At 41.4% G+C, this 20127-nt stretch overlaps 1 protein-coding gene across 1 annotated transcript in view; it reads left to right on the top strand.

Moving 5' to 3' along the window:
• EBI3 (Epstein-Barr virus induced 3) overlaps nt 1-20127 on the top strand; it is a 66635-nt gene that overhangs the window by 32554 nt on the left and 13954 nt on the right. Inside the window, exons 2-3 of the mRNA XM_077251432.1 lie at nt 9379-9624; nt 17980-18097. Of these exons, the coding sequence (XP_077107547.1) occupies nt 9379-9624; nt 17980-18097 (364 nt within the window). The remainder of the gene's footprint in view (nt 1-9378; nt 9625-17979; nt 18098-20127) is intronic.

The following is a 20127-nucleotide window of genomic DNA, read 5'->3' as shown; positions in this document are numbered from 1 at the left end:
CTGTGGTCACTATGTGTTGGTAATATGTGGTCCAGAGTCTAAAGGGGGCCAAAAATTTTGCCAGTATGGGGCCCTGAAATTCCTAGCAGCAACCCTGTGTGACAGTGTCAAAGAAATATATGAAACTGTCATGCTCCGATTTGGAGACTCAGGGCCAGTCCATGCATTCTGGTCTGTGATTGGCCCAAGATCCATAGACATCTGCATGAGCCTTTACAGTTAAATTATTTTGTAGGCTGGGTTTCTGTGTTTTAGGTCTCTTTCACATGCTCGTTTTTAAACATATATGTGATAAAATGGTACTGGTGTCATCCAGTCTTCAGCCTCTATATGTCACAGAATCATAGAATGTTAGAGTTGAAAGGGACTTCAAGGTCATCAATGCAGGATTCACTAAACCATCTCAGACAGATGTCTGTGCAGCTTCTGTTTGAAAACTTCCATTGAAAGAGAACTCACCACCTCTCCTGGCAGCCTGTTCCACTCATTGATCACCCTAACTGTCAAAAGTTTTTTCTAATATCCAATCTATATCGTCTCTCTTTCAGTTTCATTCCATTGCTTCTCTTGTTTCCATGTGCAAATGAGAATAATGATGATCCCTCTACACTGTGACATCCCTTCAGATATTTGTAGACCGCTATTAAGTCCCCTCTTAGCCTTCTTTTTACAAGCTAAACATTCCCAGATCTTTTAACTGTTCCTCGTAGGACATACTTTGCAGTCTGCTTACTATCCTGGTAGCTTTTCTCTGAACCTGCTCCAGTTTTTTAATGTCTTTTTTAAATTGTGGTGCCCATAACTGGACCAGTATTCCAGAATGAGGTCTGACCAAGGAGAAGTGGGGGGATAATTACTTCACGTGATTTAGACTCTATGCTTCTCTTCATACATCCTAGAAATATGTTTGCCTTTTTTTGATGCTACTTTAAACTGTTGACTCATGTGCTATCTGTGATCTATTAGTATACCCAAGTCTTTTTCACACGTGCTGTTGCTTAGTTCTATTCCACCCATTCTATACATGTAATTTTAGTTTTTCTTGTCCAGATGTAGAATCTTGCATTTCTCCCTGTTAAATATCCTTCTATTAGTCGCTACCCATTGTTCAAGCATATCTAGATCCTTCTGAATCCTTTCTCTGTCTTCTCTAGTGTTAGCTATCCCTCCTAGCTTTGCAATGTCTGCAAATTTGATCAATTCACCTTCTGCTCCCTTATCTAGATCATTTATAAAAAATATTGAACAACTCTAGGGTCAGGGCAGAGCCTTGTGATACCCCACTTGAAACACGTTTTCAATTGGATGTGCAACCATTTATTACCACTCTTCGAGTACGATCACTGAGCCAGTTATAAATTCACCTAACTGTAGCCTTGTCAATCCAATACTTGGTCATTTTTTCAATAAGGATAGTATGAGATACTTTATCAAATGCTTTGTTGAAGTCGAGGTATACTATATCTACTCTACCGCATTTCCCTGATCCATCCAGTCAGTGATTCCATTATATAAGGAAATTAGATTAGTCTGGTGCACCTTGTTTGCTGCAAACACATGCTGGCTCTGGTTAATTATTGTATTCTTATCCAAGCACTTACATACATGCTGTTTAATAATTTGTTCAAATATTTTTCCTGATATAGAAGTAAGGCTCACTGGCCTGTAATTTCCTTGCTCTGTCTTCTTTCCTTTTTTGAAGATAAGGACATGTTTTGCCCTTCTCCAGTCTTCTAGTACCTCTCCTGTTTTCCAGGATTTTTCAGCGATTCTGGCTAGTTGTTCTGCAATTTCTTCTGCCAACTCTTTCAGCACCTAAGAATGCAAATTGTCTCTTCAGAGAGGAGGAGGACTAGAACTCTATTGCCACCTATTGGAAGTAGAAATCCTAAACGTCAATGTTGACCCTTAATGAGCCTTGTCACATGACTTAGGATAAAAGCCAAACCAGAATCTCAATTTGCAGACACTGTTTCAAGGTACTGCCCCTCGTCAGTGCAAAGTCGAGATCTGGTTTGGCTGAGTGAGAGGCGTCTGACCGATATCTAAGAAGTATCGTATTTACTTGCGGAGATTGACATGCTAAGCATGTCGAGATGAGGAGACCTAAAGCCACAATGCTCCTCTGGGAAATATGTAAAGTGTCTCTTCAGAGAGGAAGGACTAGAACTCGAGTGCCACCTGTTGGAAGTAGCAATCCTATAAGTCAATGTCAACCCTTTAATGAGCCTTGTCACATGACTTAGGATAAAAGTCAAACCAGAATCTCAATTTGCAGACACTGTGTTTCAGGGTACTGCCCGTCGTCAGTGCAAAGTCGAGATCTGGTTTGGCTGAGTGAGAGGCGTCTGACAGATATCCAAGAAGTATCGTTTCTCCTTGCGGAGAAGGAGTACCAACGAAACACAGTGTCTGCAAATTGAGATTCTGGTTTGGCTTTTAGCCTAAGTCATGTGACAAGGCTCATTAAAGGGTCAACATTGACTTATAGGATTGCTACCTTCCAATAGGTGGCACTCGAGTACTAGTCCTCCCCCTCTCTGAAGAGACAATTTCCATATTTCCCAGAGGAGCATTGCGGCTTTAAGTCTCCTCATCTCGGCATGCTTAGCATGTCAATCTCCACAAGGAGAAATTATACTTCTTGGATAGCACCTAAGAATGTAATTCATCTGGACCAGGAGATTTAAATTCATTTAAATTAGCTAAGTGTTCCCTCACCATCTCTCTGTTTATGGATAGTGTGGATTCTTTTATTCCTTCGATGGCACCATGAAGATCAGTTGACGTTACAATTGCTTTCTTAGAGAACACCATTTTCATTCTGTAAAAATCCTATAGCATCTTAGACTTTTCTTTTGCTTTTGACATACCCCTAAATCCTTTTTTACTGCTTTTGTCTGCCTTGCAAGCCTTACTTCATTACTGGCTTTAGCTCTTTTAGCTCTAATTTGTTGTTAGAATGTGGGTTAAACTTACAAATCTATAGTTTCTAACTAGTTTCTTGCTTAGTGAAGTTCTGTGTTTTTTTAGCTGCTTTATAAAACATATTAAAAAAAACAAATGGAAACATAATATGTAATGATGACCATTTCCAAGGTGTCCATCAATCTGTACATTCGGCCTGATTCAGAACTTGACACTGATTTTAAAGGTGTTTAAATTGTGTCGGTTTTAACCATGAGTGTTTCATCAGTATCTTTGCATGCAAAAATGGTTTCTCAAGCTTCTCCTACAAAATAGTTAGTGAAAAATAGACAGCACAAGGATGCAACTAAGATGCCATCAGTGTGCTATCCAAGTTACGTTTCTTTCCTTTGGGATCTAGTTAGCACTGAGCTAGTCAACAGCAATCCAATGCCCAAGGAACTTCTCCTTGGAAATTATTTGAACCATATGTTGACTGGTGGCGCAGAGGCCCAATTGAACACATTTCTGTTTACACAGTGAGTAAGAGTTCTGTTTCTCATGGCATGTGACATAATTGTTCCTATTAGAATGCAAACTAGTAACAGTTTTATGAGGCCGCAGATGTATAAAATACTAATAACAAATGAACACACCTACTATCTTAGGGCAGGGATGCTTGGTGCTTTTATGAGGTGCTAGCGTATTGCACCATACTATCAGCCTACTGATTGCACATGATCACAAGCTGCCCAGTATTTTTTAATTAAAATGCAAAGTGTAAACACTCTAATCTCCGCAAAATCACAAGGCGTTAATTACTATTTTGGCCAACATACAGTATGCAATCTTACAACTTGTGTCAAGGGTTCTTATTCATTGTCAAACTGAAAAGATATTGTGTGAACATGTTTACAGTGGTTAAAAAACTGAGTATAATACTTCAACGATGCCCAGGTATGAGAAATACAGTCATGGCCGAAACTGCTGGCACCCTTGAAATTGTTCCAGAAATTGAATAATTTCTCCCAGAAAATTATTTCACTTACACATGTTTTGTTATACACATGTTTATTTCATTTGTATATATTCGAACGACACCAAAAAAACCCTGAAAAAATGCAAATTGGACATAATGTCACACAAAACCCCCAAAATGGGCCAGACAAAATTATTGGCACCTCTCCAAAATTGTGGGTAAACAACTTTGTTTCAAGCATGTGAGAATTGTGCAAGCTCACCTGTTGCAAGTAACAGGTGTGGGAAATATGAAAATCACACCTGAAGCCATGTGAAAAGGGGGGAAGTTGACTCAGTCTTTGCATTGTATGTCTGTGTGTGCCACACTAAGCATGGAGAACAGAAACAAAGAGAACTGTCTGAGGACTTAAGAACCAAAATTGTTGAACAATATCAACAACCTCAAGGTTACAAATCTATCTCCAGAGATCTTTATGTGCCTTTGTCTATGGTGAGCAACATAATAATAATTTTATAATAATAATTTTATTTATATAGCGCCAACATATTCCGCAGCGCTTTACAACTTATAGAGGGGACTTATACAGACAATAGACATTACAGCATAACAGAAATCACAGTTCAAAACAGATACCAGTAGGAATGAGGGCCCTGCTCGCAAGCTTACAATCTATGAGGAAAAGGGGAGACACGAGAGGTGGATGGTAACAATTGCTTTAGTTATTTGGACCAGCCATAGTGTAAGGCTCGGGTGTTCATGTAAAGCTGCATGAACCAGTTAACTACCTAAGTATGTAACAGTACAGACACAGAGGCTATTAACTGCATAAAGTGTATGAGAACATGATGGAGGAACGTGATTATGTTGTTGTTTTTTTATTAATAGGCCACACAGGGATAATTAGGTTAATGCGTTGAGGCGGTAGGCCAATCTGAACAAATGAGTTTTTAGGGCACGCTTAAAACTGTGGGGATTGGGGATTAATTGTATTAACCTAGGTAGTGCATTCCAAAGAATCGGCGCCGCAAGTGTAAAGTCTTGGAGACGGGAGTGGGAGGTTCTGATTATTGAGGATGCTAACCTGAGGTCATTAGCAGAGCGGAGGGCACGGGTAGGTTGGTAGACTGAGACCAGAGAGGAGATGTAGGGTGGTGCTGAGCCATGGAGTGCTTTGTGGATGAGGGTAGTAGTTTTGTACTGGATTCTGGATTGGATGGGTAGCCAGTGTAATGACTGGCACAAGGTAGAGGCATCGGTGTAACGGTTGGCGAGGAATATGATCCTGGCAGCAGCATTCAGGACAGATTGGAGCGGGGAGAGTCTGGTAAAAGGTAGGCCAATTAGTAGAGAGTTACAATAGTCCAGACGAGAATGAATAAGTGAGACAGTAAGAGTTTTTGCAGAGTCGAAAGTAAGAAAAGGGCGAATTCTGGAAATGTTTTTGAGATGCAGATAAGAAGAGCGAGCCAGTGATCGGATGTGGGGGGTGAATGAAAGCTCGGAATCAAGGATGACTCCAAGGCAGCGGGCATGTTGCTTTGGAGTAATGGTGGAACCGCACACAGAGATGGCAATGTCGGGCAAAGGTAGGTTTGTAGAGGGAGAGAACATAATCAAAACATTTTCAACCCACAGTATAGGCTAAACTCTCTGGAATAGATAGCAGAGAAATATTGATGAACATTTGCAATGCAGGATAGTCCGGATGGGGGATAAGCAGCCGCAATCAAGTTCCAAAGAAATTCAAGCTGTCCTGCAGGCTCAGGGTGTATCAGTATCAGCGCAAGATATCTGTCGACATTGGAATGAAATGCTATGGCAGAAGACCCAGGAGGACCCCACTGCTGACAGAGACATAAAAAAGCTAGACTGAAGTTTGACAAAATGTACCCGGGTAAACAAAAAAAAAAAAAAAGTATTGTGGACCGATGAGACCAAGCACATCATTCTACTGTTTACTGAAAACAGTGAGAAAAAAAGACAGTACGTACAGTCAAATATGGAGGAGGTTTAAAGATGTTTTGGGGCTGTTTTCCTGCTTCTGGTACTGGGTGCCTTGACTATGCGCAAGGCATCATGAAATATGAAGATTAATAAACAATTGTTGGGTTGCAATGTAGTGCCCAGTGTCAGAAAGCTGGGTTTGGGTCCTAGGTCATGGGTCTTCCAGCAGGACAATTACCCAAGACATACTTCAAGAAGCACCCAGAAATGGATGGAAACAAAGCGCTGGCCAGATCTGAAGTGGCCAGCAGTGAGTTTGGATCTAAATCCCATTGAACACCTGTGGAAAGATCTTAAAATTGTTGCTGGGAGAAAGCACCCTTCACACAAGAGAGACCTGGATCAGTTTGCAAAAGAAAGGTGGTCCAAAATTCCAGTTGATAGGTTTAAGCAGCTCATTGATGGTTCTAAGAAGCAATTGATAGCAGTTATTTATTCCATAGTGTTTGCAACCAAATATTAAGTTGATGGTGCCAACAATTTTGTTTTGGGGTTTTGTGTGAAATTATGTCCAATTTCCCATTTTTTTCTTCTCGGGTTTTTTTTGTATTGTTCCAATATACACAAAAGAAATAAACTTGCGTAGAAAAACATGTGTAATTGCAATACATTTCTGGGAGAAATACTTTATTTTCTGGAACAATTTCAAGGGTGCCAACACGTTTGGCCATGACTGTATCTGCGATGGTCACAATAAGTTGCTGCATGTAGGAGGCTGGAGGAATGGCTCTTTTCAATAGCTGTTAGCCGCTTTCTCTATACATCGGTCATGAAACAGGAGGAAGCTGGCCTTGCTATTGAAATAAGAAGCCAGCCCCCTTCACACAAAGTGCCGATGATGTTGCAACATAGGGAACATTCTCCTGCGTCAATCCAGGACTTGGAATTGGTGCGGGTATCATGAAATCAGAGACTCTTTTTACCTTTGTTTTACATCTTGCTTTCATAAACCCATTTACAGATAACGTTTTAACTGGACATGCCCTTTCGCACTATGGTGTACAGTATTATTTCATGGCACCCAATCTTTACACTAAAGGCAACAGCTTTTTGGTTTAGTGAAAAGCATACGCAGGAGAGATGTCCACCTGAAAAGTATCTTGGTGTACCTCTTTTAGGGTGAATTCACAAGCTGCGGACTTTGTTGCAGAAAATTCTCCAACTGTCTCCTTTATCTGAAACTGTCCCATTTACATGTATGAAACCGATATTCAGTTGATGACATTTCGGTGTGAATTGAGTGTAGTCTGGAGTAGCAATTTCGTAAAGACATTAGGCATCTAAAGACATTTTAAAGATAGTATAAAATTTGAATTTCTGAAACTTACTTTATTTTGCAAATGAACAGTAAATTGTGTTACATTTATCTCCTGAAATGTAATAGAGCTGTTTCCATATTAGTTTATTTTGTTACATGTACTTTATTATTATGAGAACTGACATTGTATCTTATCATTATTGCTGTTTGGCCAGATGAGCCAGTCTAGCCTCTTTGCTCCTCCAGCAATACCCTCCCATGTGATCTTTTCACTCTATTTTTAATCTGCTTGGTTTTGCAGCCCTTCCCTCCTGTTGCTTTAATAAGGATTATGAACCAAAGAAAATGCTATCAGAGCCACCTAGTGGACATCTTTATAACTGACGTAACCATTATTTCTCAATTTTGGACATGGCTTTTTTTAACAATGAAATGAGAACTGCTTAAGACTGTCATTACATAAAAATAGGGTATACAGGATTTAGCTTTGCTTGCAGGATACGTCTTAGTGATGTCTGTAAACAATAAAGGTAAATTAATAGTTCAGTTTTGCTAGTTTCTTAGTAGCTTGGTTTCTAGTTTAGGTAATTGTAAAGTAGCTAAAGCTTTTCTACCCATACCTTTTCTTGAAATTGGTTAAACAGGACCGGTCACTTAAAAAAGAAAATAGTTAATCCTCTGATTCTGCCGCTTTTTTATTTTGCACAGTGTCAACCCATTTCATAGATATTCACATTTGTTACTTTAGAAGCACGGTATGTGAAATCTTGGCTTGCAGACCAACTGGATGTTTCTTCAGAGTCTTCTCTGGGGCCTTGTGCTTTTACTCCTCGCTCCCAATCACGGCTCGGCAGCTGATATAGCAGTGTTATACACTGCCAAGCTGTAATTGGCAGTGTCTGAGAAGGAGGAGTGAAAGCGCACACCTCTAGAGAAGACTTTGAAGAAATGCCTAGTTGGTCTGGAAGCAGAGATTTCACATGCTGCGCTCCAAAATCAACAGATGTGAATATCTCTGCAATAGAGTATCGCAGAGTAAAACAGAAAAGAACGGCAGAGTCAGGGGATTTTTGCAAAGTGTTTAACTCCAATTTTTTAGGCACATGACAGATCCTCCTTAAAGTCTCCAGTTTCACACAAAACACACTTAATACATCATTGTGACATACTAGAAAAACCTTTCACAGACTGTAATGCAAATTGGAATATATCATAGGCATTGTAGCTTTTTTTTTTTTTTTTTTAAATGCTGGTAACCTTGAGCCTTTTACTCAGAATAGGATGAACCAAAATGAAAAGTAGAGAATTTCTAGAGCCTTGCTCTGAGCAGCATTTGTTTTTAATCAGTAATAAATTGAACAATAGTCTTATTCATTATTGTGGATCTTACACTAACTCATTCAGTGTCCAAGTATTGGTACAATCGCTTGACAAACAGTGAATCATAAAATTCATTGTTCAGACTAATCGTGTCTTTGCTATGTCATTGTGTTTGGTCTCTGAGGTTTGTTTCTCATTTCTACTAATGCAAACCGGAAGTCAGTAGAACTTGTGTGACTTGCAACTTTCACTTCCTACGGTTTCAAAGACATGAGCATATACTAATGTGTCACTGGAGAGGTGATATTAAATGTTACATTTTGGGGGTCCTTCTTCAGGGGCACCCTGTCAACCCCTATAATGTGGCAATGAGTACTCCTGCTCCCCAAGCGGCATCGATTCTACTTTAGCTTTATGGCTGCATCTTATAAAACATGTTTTGATATGGGCTTACTAAGTTTGTCATCCAAAGGATTTTATAATGTTTCTTCTCATATATCTACATGTACTGTATATTGCCAAACATAAGACCACCTGTGGTGTGACTAGAGTAAGGCTGAAAACTGGTTAGCACTGTTGCTTTGTAGCTCTGGGGTCCTGGGTTCAAATCCCGCCAAGAACATATGTAAGGAGTTGGTATGTTCTCCCTGTGTTTGCATGGGTTTCCTCCCAAAGACATAGTGATAGGGAATGCAGATTGTGAGCCCCAACGGGGACAGCGATGATGATGGTGGTAAAGCGCTGTAGAATTAATGGCGCTATATAAGTGCGTAAAAGAAACAAAGTCAGTACAGTAATTCATTTTGCGGACAAATAATATTTCCAACAGCTGTTTCTTTTAAGAAATATATGCGTTAATTTCTGATCAAGAGGATTAATTAAATATTTTATCTCTTTTTTTCCACAGAGGTAATTCCAATTACTCGTCAGTTTGGGGAAATAGGAAAAGAGATAGTAGTGCACTGTCATACTACTTGTCCATCTGTAGAATGGAGGCTTAATGGTAGGGAAATTGGCGAGAGCGATGGTGCGTATTCTAATGGAAGTCGTAATCTCACACTAGTGGAAGCGAAGAAACACCAGAGCGGTAATTACAGCTGTCATCACCCTCAGAGCAACAAGACTTTGTCCCTAACAGAACTACAACTTGGATGTAAGTGTAATCTATGTCACATGCAGGGCCGGACTAGCCATCTGGCAATTCTGGCAAATGCCAGAAGGGCCTGTCTGGTTGTGGGCCGCCTTGTCTGGTACGTTGTTAACAGAATCAGTGTTTTCAAGATACCCATACTGTTAAGATGTGTGAAGGAGCTGCTGAATTCGTCAATTAACACCGCTGGCCACGGGTATCATTAGAAATATTCGTCTTGTAGAAAATCTTCCTTTCCTCCATCCAGGGTAATATTAGTAATATATCCCATCTGGTGCTTTGGGACAGGGACAACATGGGCCGGTGTGATTTCAAATGCCAGGGCTCAATTTCAGCCCCAGTCTGTACCTGGTCACATGTTATTAATTACAGCAGGGTCGTGGATATGTAGAAAAAAAACCAAACCAATGATCAAACGAAGAGGCACAAAATTAAGTACAACTGCGGCAATATTCCAATATATTCCCATAACAGTACAATGCAGTGCCCAAATAACAGCGGCCCCTGTCCTATTACACCTAATATTATTTGTGCCAAGCTATTCACTTTGTCCTTGTTTGATTGGTTTATTGCACACACTATCTATTGAACTCCATTTCTGGCCATTTGGACCTTCATGATGAACCCCAGACAGCAAGGGGAACACTGGACAAGACAGAATGTTCAGCCATAGCCAAAAGTTTTGATGCCATTACAATTATTGGTTTTCACATACTTCGTTGCTTCAGTGTTTTTAGATCTTTTGGTCAGAAGCTTCTCCGGTTACTGAAGTACAATTCTAAGGATTGTTTACACTTTTATTGACAAGTACATCAAGTTTATGTAAAAATTTGATATTCACAGCGTTGACCCCTATTTTTCAAACTTCTGCAATCTGGCTTGACATGCTCGATATCAGCGTCTGGGCCGAATCCTGACTGAGGACAACCCATTATTACCTAATCAGTGCTTGAAATGAATCATAATTCTGTGCTTTTGTTTGTGCACCTGCTTTTTTAGGATTGACCACTGGTTCTTAGTTGGATTGAAATTTGGGACCTTACTAAACCAAACATTTCAATTTTTTTTTCTCTGAGTCACTATTGCCTTATGACATAGTGCTTTATCATGCTGGAAAAAGCAAATTGCCCCGGCTCATTGGGAGATGTTGTTCTTGAAGGATGTTTAGATGCCACTCTTTAGTCATGGCTGTGTTCTTAGGAAAAATTGCGCGTGAGCTGACTTCATGGATGAAAAACAACACCACATACGATTGGTCTCAGGATGCTTTACTGTTGGCATGACACAGGACTCATGGTACCTCTGGCTTTTTCTTCTCTGCAGAATCATTCATCCAGATGTCCTAAACAGTCCAAAGGGGGCTTCATCAGAGAAATAACCACCCCAGTTTTCTGTAGTCCAATCCCTGTACTTCTTGCTAAGTCTTTAAGAGACAACACTGTAAATATTGGCAAAAATGGAAGCTGTCATGTTTAGGCGGGCTGTGCTGCGTGAAAGAAGAGACCCTTGGTATTCTAAAATGGATTTATTAATAAAAAACAGTTTTGGAATCCCAAGGCTCTTCATTCCCGCAACGCAACCCACCTAAACATGCCAGCTTCTATTATTGCCCTATTTTGTGTGCGCTTCTGTCCCTCTCCTGAGCTTCTTAACACTGTATGTATTGAGTCTTTGCATGAACTTGATGATTTGTCAATAAAAGTTTAAAAACGTATGAAATGCTTATAAGGGAATGATCACACAGGGCATTTTTGCAGCAATTTTTTTTTTGCGTAAAAAATGTAGGTCTTGGCAGGAAAAATATTGCATGCATTTCGCAAGTTTTTCTTCTTTGTTATGCATTTTATTTTTGCATTTTTTAGACATTCAATAGAATGGGAGAAAAAACAAACGCAGAAAGAATTGACATGCAGCAGATTTGAAAGCTATGTTTTTGCTAAACTTTTTTCTATGACTGTATGTAGTTATTAGATGTTAATACATACTCAATGGAGTCATCAGTATATACATATGTGGTTTATAACTGAGGACTGAGTTTGACTGAGGTGACCCTACATTTTTTTTCTATTTGAGTATTGTGTATTTCCACATCTATTTGTCATGTGGATGAGGTATTAGGTTCACATTAATTCACACATTTATTTACCTATCATGTTGATGTGGCCTTTGAGGTCTCGAGAGGTTTACCATAGATACCCAGGGTCAGTAATTCATAAGCAGGGGCACTACATATTTTTCTTGTTGGCGATCAAGGTATGTGTTTATGAAGGATCATTTTAAAGGGAATCTGACACTTGCCATTAGATTTTTGCCACCTCATCTAAGAGCAGCATAATGTAGGAAAAAAGACCCTAATTCCAGGGATGTGTCACTTAGTTTAGTAGGTGCAGCGGTTGCGATACAATCAGAGTTTTTAGATGTAACATGTAGGTAAGCTCAGGAAGCCAACCCTGCCCACACTACAGCTTTCTGTGTACATTGTCTATTGACCATGAGCTGCTTATCAGAGGAGGGGTGGGGTTGGACCAGGGCTCAAGTGAGCTGTAGTCTAGGCAGTGATAATCTCCTAGTGATAAAACATTCATTGTATTGAATCAACACAACACAGCCTAATAAGCAACACATCCTTGAAATCTGTGTCTCAGTACCTACCTCATGCTGTATTCAGGTTACATAGCAAAAACCCGTTGGCAGATTCCCTTTAAGGACACACAACACCCTAACCTATCCTAACTTATATATTAATATTTCTCTCTCTGGAAACACACTCACTTATTGATTTACCTTTTGGTATGTTTTGCATATTGATATTTTCTGGATTACAATATTGTCTGTAGGGTACTGCTTTGTTTTATTTGGGTTTTTAGAAAGTATTTTTTATATATATTTTAGTATAAAAGTGGTTTTGGATGGTATTGTCCTTAATTGGGCATTATCTTCAGGGCCACATACAGTTATGGCTGAAAGTGTTGGCACCCTTGAAATTGTTCCAGAAAATGAAGTATTTCTCCCAGAAAATGATTGCAATTACACATGCATTGTTATACACACATTTATTTCCTTTGTGTGTATTGGAACAACTCACAAAACCCCAAAAATGGGCTAGTCAAAATTGTTGGCACCCTTAATTTAATATTTGGTTGCACACCCTTTGGAATAAATAACTGCAATCAGTCGCTTCCTATAACCATAAACAAGCTTCTTACACCTCTCAATTGGAATTCTTGACCACTCGTCTTTTGCAAATGGCTCCAGGTCTCTCATATTGGAAGGGCACCTTCACAAGCATTTTTAAGATCTCTCTCTCCACTGTTCAATGGGATTTAGAGCCGGTCTCATTGCTGACCACTTCAGAACTCTGCAGCACTTTGTTGCCATCCATTTCTGGATGCTTCTTGAAGTACAGTATGTTTGGGTCATTATTCTGCTGGAAGACCCATGACCTAGGACGCAAACCCAGCTTTCTGCCACTGGGCACTACATTGCGACCCAAATCCTTTGGTAATCTTCATATTTCATGATGCCTTGCACACAGTCAATGAACCCAGTGCCAGAAGCAGCAAAGCAACCCCAAAACATCTTTCACCCTTCACCATATTTGTCTGTAAGTACTGTGTTCTTTTCTTTGCAGGCTTCTTTCCTTTTCCGGTAAACAGTTGAATTATGTACTTTACAAAAAAAGCTCTATCTTGGTCTCATCTGGCCACAAGATATTTTCCCAGTAGAATTTTGGCTTACTGTCGTACATTTTGGCAAACTGCAGTATAGCTTTTTGTGTCTCTGTGTCAGCAGTGGGGTCCACCTGGGTCTCCTGCCGTAGCATTTAATTTCATTCTAATATTGACGGATAGTTCACACTGACACTGATGCATCCTGAGTAGTGTTGAGCATTCCGATACCGCAAGTATCGGACGATACTTGCGGTATCGGAATTCCGATACCGAGTTCCGATACTTTTGTGATATCGGGAATCGGTATCGGAACCATATTCATGTGTAAAATAAAGAATTAAAATAAAAAATATGGATATACTCACCTCTCCGGCGGCCCCTGGATCTAACCGCTGTAACCGGCAGCCTCCGTCCCTAAGAATGAGCGCGTGAAGGGCCTTCGATGACGTCGCGGCTTCTGATTGGTCGCGTGAGCGCTCATGTAACCGCTCACGTGACCAATCACAAGCCGCGATGTCATCGCAGGTCCTTCACGCGCTCATTCTTAGGAACGGAGGCTCCCGGTTATGGCGGTAAGGTCCAGGGGCCGTCGGAGAGGTGAGTATATGGATATATATATATATATATATAAATATATATATGTGTATATATATATATATATATATATATATATATATATATATATATACTCACCTCTCCGGCGGCCCCTGGACCTTACCACCGTGCTGTCTGCATCCAGGGAGATAAGCTACAGTGCTGTAGCTCTCTCTCTCTCTCTCTCTCTCCCTCCCCCCTCCGTGCAAAGCATATGTTGTATTTGACTGCGGAAATCACTGCAGCCCAAACGGTAATATGGCTCTATGACGCCGCAGAAACCAGGCCGGAACCTATGTCATCACGCTGCCCACACTCCTTAATTGGCTAAAAAAATGGCGGGGAAGGCGTCATACAAAATGCGACTTTGGCGCCAAGATCGTTGACCACGTGGCCGATCCCACGCTGGTGTCGGGTCGGGTTTCACGAAACCCGACTTTGCCAAAAGTCGGCGACTTTTGAAAATGAACGATCCGTTTCGCTCAACCCTACTTGAGATTGTTTTTCAACCATTTTAGTTCTCAAGTACTCAGACAGCTAGCTTCTCCTCTTTCTGTTCTCCATGCTTAGTATGGCTCACACAGACACACAATACAACAACTGAGTCAACTTCTCCCCTTTTATCTGGTTCAGGTGTGATTTTCATATTGCCCACACCTGTTACTTGCCACAGGTATGTTTGAATGAGCATCACATGCTTTAACCCCTTTCTGACCTCGGACAGGATAGTACGTCCGAGGTCAGATCCCCTGCTTTGGTGTGTGCTCAGGCGGTGAGCCCGCATCAAAGTCGGGACATGACAGCTGTTGAACAGCTGACATGTGCCCGCAATAGCGGCGGGTGGAATCGCGATTCACCCGCCGCTATTAACTAGTTAAATGCTGCTGTCAAATGCTGACAGTGGCATTTAACTAGCGCTTCCGGCCATCCGGAAGGTCGGCGCTCATAGTATGTCTACTATATAGGAGCGATCTGAGCTTCGCTCCTATGTAGCAGAGGCAATCGAGTTGTGCCAGCTTCCAGCCTCCCATGGAGGCTATTGAAGCATGGCAAAAGTAAAAAAAAATGTTTTAAAAAATATGAAAAAAATAAAAAATATCTGAAAGTTTAAATCACCCCCCCTTTCGCCCTATTCAAAATAAAACAATAAAAAAACAAACATACACATATTTGGTATCGCTGCGTTCATAATTGCCCAATCAATCTATCAATAAAAAAAAGCATTAACCTGATCGCTAAATGGCACAGCGAGAAAAAATTTGAAACACCAGAATAACTTTTTTTGGTCGCCGCGACATTGCATTAAAATGCAATAACGGGCCATCAAAAGATCATATATGCACCAAAATGTTATCATTAAAAACATCAGCTCAGCACGCAAATGATAATCCCTCACCCAACGCTAGATCACGAAAAATGGAGACGCTACGGGTATCTGAAAATGGCGCTTTTTTTTTTTTTTTTTTTTTTTTTTTTTTTTTTTTTAAGCAAAGATTGGAATTTTTTTTTCACCACTTAGATAAAAAAGAACCTAGACATGTTTGGTGTCTATGAACTCCTAATGACCTGGAGAATCAAAATGGAAGGTCAGTTTTAGCATTTAGTGAACCTAGCAAAAAAGCTAAGCAAAAAACTAGTGTGGGATTGCACTTTTCTTGCAATTTCACCGCACTTGGAATTTTTTAATTTTTTTCCCATTTTCTAGTACATGACATGCTAAAACCAATTATGTTGTTCAAAAGTACAGCTCGTCCCGCAATAAATAAGCCCTCACATGGCCATATTCACGAAAAATAAAAAAGTTATGGCTCTGGGAAAGAGGGGAAAACAAAAAATGAAAATACCCTGGGTCATGAAGGGGTTAAACAATTTTGTCTAAATAGCAATTTGTCAGAAGGCAACTAATCCCTAACTAAAGACCTAAAATATAACTTTTACTGACATTATTAATAAGGGAACTAAAGTGTTAAAATTCGCACCAGTCAGCTCAGTATAAGGCCGGCCTCACACTAGCGAGTTTTACGGACGTATGAGCGCATAAGCTACGTCCGTAAAATTCGCATTACACACGGCACAATGAATCTCTATGGCCCAGCTCATATCTGCCGTATATTACGCATCCGTAATATACGGTCTTGTACGGCCGTAGAAAATCGCAGCATGCTGCATTTGTCACTGTATTGCGCAAAAAAATCGCCAATGCAAGTCTATGGGGGCGAGAAAAATACGGATTCCACATGGACCAGCAGTGTGACTTGCGAGAAATACGCAGCGGTGTTAGTGAAAAGCCGGTAATTCAATTGCCGGCTTTTCATTTCTCCTTCCCAAACCCGACAGGATATGAGACATGGTTTACATACAGTAAACCATCTCATATCCCTTTTTTTTGCATATTCCACACTACTAATGTTAGTAGTGTGTATGTGCAAAATTTGGGTGCTGTAGCTGCTAAAATAAAGGGTTAAATGGCGAAAAAAATTGGCGTGGGCTCCCGCGCAATTTTCTCCGCCAGAGTGGTAAAGCCAGTGACTGAGGGCAGATATTAATAGCCAGGAGAGGGTCCATGGTTATTGGCCCCCCCCTGGCTACAAACATCTACCCACAGCCACCCCAGAAAAGGCACATCTGGAAGATGCGCCTATTCTGGCACTTGGCCACTCTCTTTTCACTCCCGTGTAGCGGTGGGATATGGGGTAATGAAGGGTTAATGTCACCTTGCTATTGTAAGGTGACATTAAGCCAGATTAATAATGGAGAGGTGTCAGTTATGTCACATATCCATTATTAATCCAATTGTATGAAAGGGTTAAAAAAACACACACACATTATTAAAAAGTATTTTAATGAAACACAAGTTGTTTTAATATTTTATTGCTCTCTCAATCCACCTGAAGACCCTCACTCGGCAAAATAAACCAACAATATACATACCTTCTGTTGATCTGTCACGTCCCACAAAGTAAATCCATCTGAAGGGGTTAAATCATTTTACAGGCAGGAGCTGTGCTAAAGCACTGCTCGTGGCTGTAAAAACCCCGGGTGCTGAAAGGAAAGCTGGGTGATCTGTACTTACATTGAGTCGCGGTGAGGCGCCCTCTGCTGGATGTCCTCATGAACTGGAGCCTTGGAAAAGTTCCCACGCTCGAGTTCATATGAGTTCATCCAGCAGAGGGCGCCTCACCGCGACTCAACGTAAGTACAGATGATCCTGCTTTCCTTTCAGCACCCGGGGTTTACAGGCACGAGCGAGTGCTTTAGCCAATGGGAGGTGGAGCCGCATATTCATCAACTGTAATGAGCGGCACCACATGACCGCTCATACAGGAGAAGCTGCGGGGCAGAGAGCAAGTGTCGAGGGAGGCGGGTGAGTATTTTAATGCCGGCGGCCAGGCGCACAGGGTTGGATGTCCGAAAGTTTATTTTAAACCCAAAAAAACAAAAAAAAAGGATTTTTCATCCCTTCTCCCCAGCGAACGCTGCTGGAGAGAACGGATGAATGGCGGCTTCAGCACCACACAGGGGGACAGCGCTTACTGTAGCGCTGTCTCTCCTGCACGGTCCGTGTGGTACCCAGTCGGCACACGGGCGGCACACTGATATGCCACGTGCGCTCACGGACAGACGGACACGGATAACTCCGGTACCGATTTTTCCGGTACCGGAATTATCTGGACGTGTGGGACAGGCCTAAACTAGCATCATCAGGGGATTGAGACTATAATCAACCTGTTACTTGCCACAGGTGAGTTTGAATGAGCATAACATGCTTTAAACAAAATTGTTTACCCACAATTTTGGAAAGGTGCCAATAATTTTATCTGGCCCATTTTTGGGGTTTTGTGTGAAATTATGTCCAATATGCCTTTATTGTCTTTTCTTGTGTTGTTATAATACATACAAATGAAATAAACATGTGTACAACAAAACGTTTAATTGCAATATTTTTTCTGCTAGAAATACTTAATTTTCTGGAATAGTTTCAAGGGTGTGAACACTTTTAGCCATGACTTTATATCCACCAAACACACAGTACACTTATAAAATAAAATAAAACTTATAGTCTTGTTGATTATTAATTTTATTGTCTACTTAGTTCCTCCAGAAAAGCTCCATATCCAATGTTGGTCTGCAAGTTACCCAGAGAAAATAAAATGTACCTGGCACCTCAATCCTGATACCAACTTACATACCAACTTCCTTACAACATACAGGTAATGTTTCTACAATTAGTGAATTGGAAGCATTTTCTACATCTTTCTTCTCCTGATAGCATACAGACAGCACACTACTGACCAATGCAAGTTGCTGTGATAGTCGCGTGAACGTTTTTATAATTGCACCTGTGTATCTGCCATCTTAACTTGGGCCCGCTGCACCTTGGCTAGTGCAATTGTTCGGAGGCCTTGGACAGGTAAGCATCTCTGCCTGTGTACTGGTGTTTTTTTTGTTTTTACCCTTGGACCGATTGTCAGGGAGTAAAATGTTGTAGTACGCCCTACTGTGATCCGTATTCTGGGTCAAATTCACACATTATAACTCAATGGGAGCATACAAAACGGATCACATATGGGTTATGGTGCGCCCGCCGGGACTGTGGGGTACTCGGGCTGGGTCCGATGGTTCTTCAGGGGTTGTCAAAGGCAGCAGTGACCCAGTCTGTGGCCCTGGGCGTCCAATAAAATTAATGAAATGAAGGGGAAATAGAGTCTATAGGGAGTTAGCTCGTGATGCCACCTGTGTTGTTCGGCAATGGATGGCTGACGCTACTTAAGGGGACCGCTGGGGCCGATGGTAACGCAGCTGGGACGGTTCTGCTCCCCACAGGTGGATCGGGCCCCAGGGCTACCGGTACAGTTGGTAAGGGATCGTAGACGATGGGGTGCAGAACTGAGGGTGCGGGAAATGACTGGAGGACACAAGGATTGCAGTTTTCTTTACCTTTACTTGTTAGTTGCAGGTGCAGTCCGGGGCATGGGTAACAGGTGATGATGGGGTCCAGGCGGCCTGGAAGCAACTTAGGATCCACCTAGCCAGGTGGGTTTGGAGTCCTTCATTCTGCGCTATTCTCTTAGGTCCTTGCTGCTTTAAGCTCTGCTCAAGTTCCTCTCCTGCGTGTTGCTTCTAACCTGTGTGGCAGACAGCGTGAGCCTATCACGAGCACTGCTTTTTCACTGGCAGCCCTGGTTCTTGGTCTGCTGTCGTGCCTCAGGGTGTTCAGTGTGGCCATGGAGCTTGCAGTTCCCTGCCCACCAGATTTGGCTTTCGGGGCGTACTGCACCCACACAGCCAAGGACTCTGGTGTCCTATTTTGTCAGCGCTCAGCTCTGGAGTGAGCTTGGTCACAGCTCCACTCCCCAGGTTCTCCTCGACTTCCCTCCTCTTCTCTCACTCTCAGACTATACTGACTAACTCCGCCTCCAGACCAGAACTTATAGGGAAGCTCCCCTGAAACCAGGTGTTAGAGTTCCCCCTTCTGGTTTTGGAGTCAGGAAGGTGTTGTATCCTGATGTTACCTGGCAAGGGGACCCCTCCTTGCTTCCAGGCATGACATCACCCCCTGTGAGGGAGGCAATGCCACTGTGGCAACCGGACTCTTGGGGTGCCACAGTTACCATCCATATGTCATGGCTTTTTCATAGATCCAATACTATTATTGACATTGGAAACTGTATATTGGCCTCCATTATTTATTAAATTGTTTATGTAGAAAACAGATGCCGTATTAGGGTGTGCAAAATGGACATACAGACGTAAAAAAATGATGAACAGAAGGCACACACATGACAATTCAGATGAAAAATTGTCATTTTTTCTGAACGTGAAACAGACAAATTTGCATTCGATCGTGTGAACCCTGCGTTATAATGGATGATTCTGACCCAGAATACAATCACAGTAGTGTATGGTGCAATTATTTTTCATGTGAACTATCATAGCGACTTGCATTGGTCAGTATGCTGTCCACATTCTATCAGTTTTGCATAAAACGTTTGTGTTTGAACGAGCCCTTACTGAGGTAGGAGATGACTATTGGTGCTTGGATGGAGGAGTTAGAGGCGGACCAACATTCTGCTGCAAGTTCTCCTGAAACGACAGTTATAGTTTTCCATAGAATGTCATGAGAACTAACTGTCATTTGTCTCAGTAATGGAAAAATCTGCATTCACTGAAGGCAGACTTTACTGGTGAATTGAGAATTTTGAGAATGAAAGATGAGTGCGGATGGAGAAAGAAACAGATT

Source organism: Ranitomeya variabilis, chromosome 4, assembly GCF_051348905.1.
Source record: "Ranitomeya variabilis isolate aRanVar5 chromosome 4, aRanVar5.hap1, whole genome shotgun sequence".
Taxonomy (NCBI): Eukaryota; Metazoa; Chordata; class Amphibia; order Anura; family Dendrobatidae; genus Ranitomeya; species Ranitomeya variabilis.
The sequence above is the reverse complement of the archived record's forward strand: the minus strand, read 5'-3'. Positions and strand labels throughout refer to the sequence as shown.